Source organism: Saccostrea cucullata, unplaced genomic scaffold, assembly GCF_032062105.1.
Source record: "Saccostrea cucullata isolate Sc308-1 unplaced genomic scaffold, CSIRO_AGI_Scuc_v1 ctg3413, whole genome shotgun sequence".
In the NCBI taxonomy this organism is placed as follows: domain Eukaryota; kingdom Metazoa; phylum Mollusca; class Bivalvia; order Ostreida; family Ostreidae; genus Saccostrea; species Saccostrea cuccullata.
In genome coordinates this window covers 30,371-39,591 of record NW_026925829.1, presented here as the reverse complement: position 1 = coordinate 39,591, position 9,221 = coordinate 30,371, and the positions used below count along the sequence as shown (strand labels likewise).

The 9,221-nt window shown below is 34.6% G+C and overlaps 2 protein-coding genes across 3 annotated transcripts; both read right to left on the bottom strand.

Annotated features, from left to right (window-relative positions):
* Positions 1–1,189: 1,189 nt before the first annotated feature.
* On the bottom strand, positions 1,190–4,445 carry LOC134269858 (uncharacterized). 2 transcript variants are annotated; one of them, XM_062752050.1, is made up of 5 exons: positions 3,459–4,445; positions 3,153–3,293; positions 2,922–2,972; positions 1,479–2,557; positions 1,190–1,271 (listed from the first exon to the last, which is right to left on the bottom strand). In XM_062752050.1, the coding sequence occupies exons 1-4, from the start codon at positions 3,478–3,480 to the stop codon at positions 2,250–2,252; spliced, it is 522 nt and encodes a 173-aa protein (XP_062608034.1). In that variant the 5' UTR covers positions 3,481–4,445; the 3' UTR covers positions 1,190–1,271; positions 1,479–2,249. The 2 variants fall into 2 exon arrangements, with proteins under 2 accessions (XP_062608034.1, XP_062608033.1); XM_062752049.1 differs by lacking the exons at positions 1,190–1,271; positions 1,479–2,557; positions 2,922–2,972 and having other exon boundaries at positions 3,100–3,293.
* Positions 4,446–4,452: 7 nt separating this feature from the next.
* On the bottom strand, positions 4,453–7,126 carry LOC134269864 (ATP-dependent DNA helicase PIF1-like). Its single transcript, XM_062752052.1, has 3 exons — positions 6,973–7,126; positions 4,612–5,748; positions 4,453–4,460 (listed from the first exon to the last, which is right to left on the bottom strand). Exons 1-3 carry the CDS (start codon positions 7,124–7,126, stop codon positions 4,453–4,455), a joined length of 1,299 nt encoding a protein of 432 aa, XP_062608036.1.
* Positions 7,127–9,221: the final 2,095 nt, after the last annotated feature.

Sequence of the window (9,221 nt, the reverse complement as noted above, 5' to 3'; positions counted from 1 at the left end):
CACAGAAAAGTCAGTCACATCAATTTTTTCTGCCATTAAAACAATGAAAATATGCAGAGGTGTTCCTGAGAGCAATGTGCAACTGAACAGTCCCAATGTGCTAAAAGTAATTCACTCCGGTATTGCATGCAATAACCATATAACATCCTACCATTCAACGACATGCAATACATTTCTTTCAATAAGGCAACATCAGTCTACAAATGTGTGCATTTCTTGTAAAACCTTTCTGAAAAAGACATCTGAACAGGTTGATAAAAATATTGTAGAAAACATACCAACACTGAATCTACAAAGTGAGAAATCCAGTTCTTCTACATGTCCCTCAACAAAAGCCCCTGCCGTTCTGTCTTGACATCACAAACCAGTCACACACTCCTTTCCCAGAAACACAGTCATTGCCATCAGTAAATCTCAGTCATAATGATGAAAATAAGATCGTTGGCCTCCATCATGACAACAACAAAATTCTACTGTCTGAACCTGACCATACTGACTTGCAAACTATTCTGAACTCTATTATACCTGACTGTCCCCCTAAAATGTTAGCATTTTTAAAATCCCAACAAGAAGCATTAAAAACAGCTAAAAATGGTCGTCGTTGGGACAAAAACATTATCAGGGTGTGTTTGAGCTTATGGTGTAGAAGCCCACGTGGCTATAAAGATTTGCGTGAGAGTGGCTTCATGGTCTTGCCCTCCCAGCGCATCCTACAATTACACAAAAATAAGGTTCATCAGAAACCAGGAGTAAACAAAGACCTTATGCATTGGATGTGTGCAGAAGCAGACTCCAAGAATCTACCACCAGAAAGATACGAGGGAGGACTGATACTGGATGAAATGTCCATTCAATCTGACCTCCAGTTTTATTCCAAAGATGGTTTTCACCATTTAATAGGTTTCACAGATCTCGGTGAAGAATCCAGTATAATGAACAGCATTCACTATGGAAAGAAGGAATTGAAACTGGCCACACACGTTTTGCAGTTTTCATATCTTGGTTTCACTGGCTTCAGATTTCCACTCTTTCACTACCCAACTGTGCAGGCTTCAGCTTCTGATTTGTATTTACTGATCTGGAAAATCATACAATCTCTTAACACTTTTGGCTTTAATGTGCAATATATTAGCACTGATGGAGCTGCAACAAATCGAGATTTAGCAAAAATACTGCTTGGTGACTTTACCTCCACCTCTCCTAGTATGCGAATTCAGAATGTGTTTTCTTCTTTGTCTCAGAATATCTTCTTTATAATGGACTACTCACATCTAATGAAAAAAATTAGAAACAATCTAAGTAAAAGTGTTAACAAACCTCAAAGCAAACGTTGTTTGTATCACAAGAGTCATTATATTCTTTGGGAACATTAATATAGTGCTTACATGTGGGACATATCAACTAATCCTTTCCCGGTGCACAGAAAACTTTCAAATGAACACTTCAACCTAACAGGAGAGTCAAAAATGAGAAATCACCTGGCTGAAGAAGTTCTAGATAAGGATATGCTCCATCTGGTCCAGTGTTATGCTATCTCCTTGAAAAGCAGTGACCATCTCAACAGCACCATTGAGCTACTAACTCACACAAGTGTTCTTGTTGAAAACTTTCGAGATACACGTCCCATCACAGACAGGTCAGATCAAAGACTCGTACAAAACAAAACTGCATTAGACTGGTTCCTACAATGGGAAAAAACTATTAAATCTGACACCAGCATAAAAGACAAGGAAAAATGTCTGATATCTCATCAGACAAGAGCTGATATAACATCTCTGCTGATTGGTTTTTATGAATTATGTGAATATAAACTGGAAAAAAAAAATCATGTTCGATTGTGCCAAGCCGAGTAAACTCTGATATAATTGAAAACTTGTTCTCACAACAGAGGGGAATTTTCCAAGGAAACAATACAAACCCCACTTACCTTACATACTGTAGAACCATGAATTCTGTTATACTTGGTCAGCCATCAATTTCAAAGAAGTCTAATGCTGGAGATGTCAAGGCACCAGCTGATCCAATGTCATTTTAAGGTCAAGGTGAGTACACTATATAAATCATGCACCATTACAATTAATGTTGCACCCAAACATAAAGTGTCAAAATGGTTTGATGAATTGGAAAAATTGTTTATACCGGTAGATTTAATTAAGATTTACCTTGTTATATATATATAATTTTATGTGAAATAAAAATAATTCATTGATCAATTATGAGTTAAAGAACCGATAGGCAAAGTATCATACTTACATTTTGCAATGCTGACAATACCATTCATTTGGTGTATTTTCTGGGTCAATATCAACACACTGAAAATGGTACCAATCATCACAACCATCACATGCTATAGCATTTTCTATACATTCATAACTGCATCCTCCACATGGGAATTTAACTTTTTTCTTCTTTGCCTTGGCTTTACCCTTGCCTTTTGACGGTTTTCGTTTACTGCAACCTTTTACCCTTGATGATTTTGTGATTACATCTGGATCTTCATTTTCCTCCAACGGAAAAGAATTTGATGTACTGGGTCCAGGGCATTCAATTGGGAACTCTGCTCAAAATACATTAAAATAATATTAACAATGACTTAAAAGGTTAAAAATTAATTTTAAAAACCAATCTAAGGTACAGTCTAATAAAAAGGTTAATACCAAATATGCATCAGAAATATTATGCACATTTTTTTTTCAGTGACCTTGAACTTTCCCAAATGACTTTGGTTCGAGGTCATGACACACCCTCAGGTAATGAACAATCTTTGTGTGAAGTAGTGAATTATAATGATCCTCCTTATACCCCCCACCCCAAAACAAAGGCATCAAGTTGGAGAGAACATAATTTATAAATGTAACACAAAATAGATCTGCATTGAATTTGAACTTTCAATTAAATATATATAATTGTATGTTCACTACCTGGGCTTGAAATAAACTTGCCAGCTGGATTGCTTTGACATGGATCAACCCCTAAATGGAATAAAATTTATTAAACAAAGGAACTGCAGTGAGACATTCTTTGATTAACTGTATAATTTTTTTAACAGGTACTAGTCCCAATACATGTATAAAACTCATTAATTTGATTAAAAAGAAATATTGCTAATAATTTTTTCTGGATATATCATGCAACAAATATTTATCAGATACCTTGCTTTGAATGTGACCCTTGTGGCTCTTGAATGGTAACAGTAGTTCCTGGTTGGTTCACATTTGCTTCAACTGCCTGTGCTTCAGAAGATCCCAGGCTGACTAGTTCTGTAAGGTCTGGATTATTAGATCCCCTGGGTTCTATAGTTGAAAAAAAAACAGTTCAAGTGTTGCACAGAAAATAAAGTATAGCAGACAATACAAAATATTAGTTCCACTAATTAACTCTGTACTATTATCATTCACAGCCTTGGAAATATAATAAATGTATTTATTATTTAAGTGAATTATTCTTAAAACACTTACTGAGAGCATCTGGATTTTTCATAAAGTCTGCTTCTAGTACTGCCTTCACCAATGCCTGGTTGATTTCTGCTTTCTTCTTGTTGTTAGCAATCTTTACTTCATATGCATTGCAAAGATCTAGTAGCTGTGATTTTGTGCAGGTTTTTTTCCAGAAAATTAGGCTGCCTCAACATTTCACTTTTTATTTTTAGGTGAGAAGCTAACTTATTAACTGAATTGTCATTTGGGACCTCTTTTAAATTAAATGTTTTTTTGTTTTTATCTTCCCTATTTTTCAGTTTCTGTCTTAATGCTTTTGATTTTTCCACAGAGAGTGCTCTCAAGAAATCCTTCCTAAATTGATTCATTGAAACTTTGATAAACAGACTCATGATTTCCTTGTACAAATACACCAGTGTTTTGCAAGTCTTGCAATGGTCACAAAAAACACATTCATTGTCATGATCACTGTCTTCCTCCTTTAAGTTTCTGAACAAGTCTGAAAAGGAGCTTTTTGAGTGGAAATCATCAAGTAACAAATTTTTCACAACTTCAAAAAATTTTGATTTGGTGTCAACAAGTTTTTCATATGTAAATAATTGCCGGGATTTCAATTCTAATTGTTGAAAAAAGTTAAACGTTTGATCACTAATATTACACAGGCTTCCAGACATATTCTGTTTTCTTTTTGTTTCAAGCAGGCTTTCTGGATCAGAAGTGTTGTCAATTAAATCTGCTTCTGTTGAACACAGAGAGTTAAGGAGGATCTTCTGACGTTCACACTCCTCCATCACTTCTTCCTTTCCAGGGGCAAAGGCTGATCGCTTGACTACACGAGAGTTTCTGTATTTCAACTTTGCGAGTACATATCCTCCAATATAACGGATTTTCCCCCTTCCAGGTCCACTTAATGTTTTATCTTCAGAAATTTTTTCCAGCAGAGATGGAATTTCTTTTTCGTCTCTCTTAGCTACTTCCCTTAAGACATCTCGCTGTACTTTAAACATAGATGTTGTCATAAACCTATACAGAAGAGCTTTATGATGAAACTTGTTACAAACATTTTGTGTGTCATTTCTGAATTGATCAGAGGAAATATATGTGTTGAAATGAGTATAAAATTTTCTAAAATCAGATTGGGTAAACTTGCACTTATCCGTGGGAAAAACACTACTGCCAATATTCTCAACTTCTGTTTTATGCTTGTGAAAACCTTCAATAAATGGACTAGGTGTCAGGAGGATTTCATGCTGCACTTCAGCTGCATCATTACAAAGAGGTGTATCTTGAAATTCTTCCATAATGAAGGAAAGGACTTCCATTAATTCCTCTGTCTTGTTAGCACTCTTTTCCTGAACTTCGATTTCTTTGACAATGTCATACTCAAAGTCTGACAAGTCTGATTCATCACCTTGACAGCCATCACCTTCAATATTATCATCATCACCATTATCATCATCCTTGTCATCTCCTTCATCATCATGATCATCATTTTCATCTTTTCCATCTTGTCTTTTCTTCTTATTGCAACAGGTACAGTCATGTCTAATTTCTCCATAACGACACTGGACGTAAAAATGTTGAACCGCTGCTGGATGTGCACGACACAAAGTAGGCTTGAAATTTTTAACACATAATCCATCAGTGGTTTGTGCTCTACCAATTGCAACACCAATTTGACCAGGATATACTGCATTACTGCAATCGACCACTAAATTCTGAATTGTCATACCTTGAGACTTGTGTATAGTAAATGCATAGGCCAAATTAAGTGGAAACTGCCTTCTTGATGCAATGGATGATTTTGAGACAGGGTCAAATTTACTGAATGTAAACTTTGAAATTTTAACTGTCCGAGATTCACCAAACAAACAAAATGTTACATGGATGAATTCATCCTCAATAAGTTTCACAGTTCCTATCTTCCCATTCACAAGGTGGTCCGTTAAGTTTATTAGAAGCATAACAGGGCATCCAATTTTCACTCCAAAATATTTAGGCGCAAAGAATTGGTCACACAATTTACTCTCCCCACTGTCCTCTGACTTAAATGTGTGAAGGTCACCGACAACAGAATGTAATTTTTTTTGGTTAAAGAGCATGACATCAATATTTCTTGCAAAAAGATGAACAGCACTTAGAGTTCTTTCTGCAGACAAAGGTCTGGATAAAGAGTTGAGGAACGCTACTGTATGCGGTGAAGGAAGGCCTTGTTCCATTTCATTAATGACATTTATTAGATCCGTTTCATCTTGTCTGTGTATAATTTTCAGATTAATTACATGAGGGAAGGCATCTTTAAACCAATGGGCTAAAAAACACGGATGTCCAAAGTCACCATATATTTCATTTCGCACGGGTTGTAACTGATAAAAACCCCCAACTAGCACAACTTGTAGGCCACCAAAAAATAGGTCCACATTTCTTAAACCTCTGCAAACAAACTCAATCTGTTGTAAAATTTTCTGTGATATCATGGAGACTTCATCGATATAAAGACAATCAGTTTCTTTAATGTTTTTTTTTTGGCAACTTCAAATCTTTCATCTGTTTGCAAAAGATGTAACAGGTCTTCATTTTGGTGACGCCCATCTTCCAGGCCACACCATTTGTGAATGGTGCATGATTTGGTGACTTCCCCATATAATGAAGCACCTAAAAAACACATTTTGTTGTTTTTAATTACTGTCACCAAAAAAAAACATGTTACTTAACCAACAATTACATTTTTCTTGTAAAATATTACCTCCTACGCCTAACCATTTTTTTCATCATTACATAATTATATTTAAATAGTAGTAATAAACAAACATTTTTTCATTACGGCCTTTATATTGAGAAAGTATTTTGAGGGTTATACTGCATGTGACAGCATTTAATCAAAATTTTCATATTTAATGTTATATTTCAAGGAAATTTATTCCTGATAACAATTTCAAGTCTAGAGTTTAATGTGTTCATTTTACTTATATGTGCATGGACACAGATTTGAATTAAATATTTTCTGTATAATATTACGACTTATATGCATTTCACACACACAGACACACACACAAATCTTATCTTATTTAAAAGTTATTAAAACTTGAAATTTTTTGGCGGGTTTGATTGACACATCCTTGCACTTTCAAAAATTTTAACTTTATTCTTAATACTTAGGAAAAGTGTGAAAGTGAAAGGATATGTCAATCAAACCCGCCAAAAAAATTCAAGTTTTAATAACTTTTGAATGAAATAAGACTTTATTTTATTTTTGTGTAAAATGCAATGAGAATATGTAGATCTATATGTCATAATATCTGATTATACAGAAAATATTAACATCAAATCTGTGTCCATATTGCACCTTTAACAGCAGATGGGAATATTGGGATAAATAAACCATTTGAAAATGTGCATTTGGTTGTTATATCCCAAAAGGGATACAAATTTATAATGCAAAAATTGAAGAATAAACAACGTGTTAAGGAGCAATAACCATATAGTATATCTTGTAATGACAAATATGCAAGGTGTTTTATGTCTCTTTTCTCACCTAATCCTGTAGAGGCCGTCACACAGAATCTTGAATTTAATTTCTTAATGATATTTTTCACAACAAAACTTTTCCCCGTTCCTGCTTGTCCAGTTAATAGCAGATTATGGCCATTGATGACAGTTTCGAGAGCGCATTGTTGATCTTCATCCATTTTCCCGCGATATGTTCGATACTCTCTGGCGTATACATAGCATCTGCGTCATTCGGAACTCTCGATTAATCCGGAACGCCCGTTTTGGTTTCATATGTATGCAACTTCCGTGATTAGAAGTTTAAACGGGAGCAATTGGAGAGAAAATAATTATTTAAAAATATAAGATGGATGAAAAGTTTATGCCTGAGGATTTTAATCATCATATAAGAATTTGCTGGAGAGATGGGGGTTCGTAATTCAGCTGGTAAATGGTGCATATAACTTTTAACAGGAAAAAATCGAGTCTGGGGCACGGAAAGGGGCAAATGAAGTTGCAAGCCTTGTTTCTTTTTAGTATACAGTGGGATGTGTCATTTTTAAAGCGTGTATAAAATCGAATTTCCGCGACATTCTAGTGTAATGAAGCAGAAAGGTTTACAAAAAACTAAAAATTAACACTGCACACTGAAAAAAAATGTTACGAGTATAGTTCGAATTTCCTCGACAATACATTATATAGAAAAAATACAGTATCCTTGACCCAAGCGCCTATGGGGGTAATACGGAAATATGTGGGGTCCTTGAAAGAATACATATTGGGCTCGGCTTACGCCTCGCCTAATATGGATTTTTTCAAGGACCCCACACATTTCCGTATTACCCCTCTAAGTGTCTACATAACTAATAATATTTTTTGAAAAACTGGTCACATGATGGTTCAACCTGATATCACAGATATGTAATCGCAATTTTTCAGGATTATCAGCCTACATTATTCAACTGGCAGCATGGTATGGAGAAACTGAATTAGACCAGTATGTTCTTCCAACAACCAACATCAATCCAATGGCATCAAAGACAACAGGACTGACTTATGATGGTACATTGCTGTAGAAGAATGGTGTTGCCTTATCAGCTATTTCTATAGAGATGTGTCTGGCATTGTTCTTTGATTGGCTGAAGAATTCTGCTATGAAACATCCAGTGTTGTTCGCTCATAATGCCAAGAAGTTTGACAGCCTTAAATTTGGAAGATCAGTACTGAGTAGTGGGAAAGAAAAACAAGGAAAAATTATTTGAGGGTTTTGCGACACCAATTCTGAAAGAACATGCATCTGGATCCCATCTGAACTTTTCATTGGAGACTTTGGTAAAGGATATTCTTGGGTGCACTTTTAGTGCACATGATGCAGTTGAAGACTTTAGATACTTCAGAAAGTTGTTGAGCATCATAATATTGACTCATTTTACGTTCAGTATAGTTTAATAGTTTCACTGTGAAGTACATTATTGTTATCATAAAGCAGTTGGAAACATCAAAACAGAATCTACATTGTACTAACTCTCATGCCATTAGTTGAGAATCACATCATTTCAGAAAGCATGTGTAAAAAGATATCTTTTTCAGGACTAGTTTTGAAACATCTTCAACTGGCATATCAAAGAAGAGGCTATGATAGGATATGTAGCTTATTTACAGAGACTTTTCATGGCAAGTCAAGATTAACTAAACGCACACCTATTATTACTGCTGTTTCAAAATTCATTGAAGAGAGATAACTCTTGATCCTGAAAATTAATGTCGGTTTGATTTTTGTCTTTAGCTGTTATATTTGACTAGATGCAATGCTATTTATTTTTATGCTTCTTTCACTTCAATGGATATTTTTTTTTATACAGGAAACAAGTCAAAATATCAAATACAATATGCAGAAACAGAGACAATTCTCTTTGTTTTCTTTTATTTACTGTATATGAAATGATCAATTATCTAAGAAGATCACCTGGATACACTGGTAAATAATTATAAATTTTTTACATAATAACAAGTACTAAAGAAAAGCTGGTGAAAAATACATAATTTTATTTTAAACCTAAGGGACGGAGTACCTTAATTACCAACTTCAAAGAAAGAAAGGAAGACCAAAGAAGATGCAATTCAGAAATAAAAAGAAGATAACATAATAACTTCTCAAAAATTACAGGAAAAAATAATGAACGAGAAATAGCAATTATACAAAGAGAGAAAATCCAGCTTTAAATGACTGTTTAAGATCCATAAATATTTGGAACATGACATCTACCCAGGTCTAGGGTTTCTGATCCACTCCGA

What these genes read in the sequence shown, in the direction of transcription:
- LOC134269864 (XM_062752052.1), bottom strand. Translation starts at nt 7,126, where the DNA reads ATGGATGAAGATCAACAATGCGCTCTCGAAACTGTCATCAATGGCCAT. An exon ending in GACGGCCTCTACAGGATTAG is followed by an intron (nt 5,749 to 6,972) that starts GTGAGAAAAGAG and finishes CGTGTTTTTTAG; the next exon opens with CCCATTGGTTTAAAGATGCC.
- LOC134269858 (XM_062752049.1), bottom strand. Translation starts at nt 4,444, where the DNA reads ATGTTTAAAGTACAGCGAGATGTCTTAAGGGAAGTAGCTAAGAGAGAC.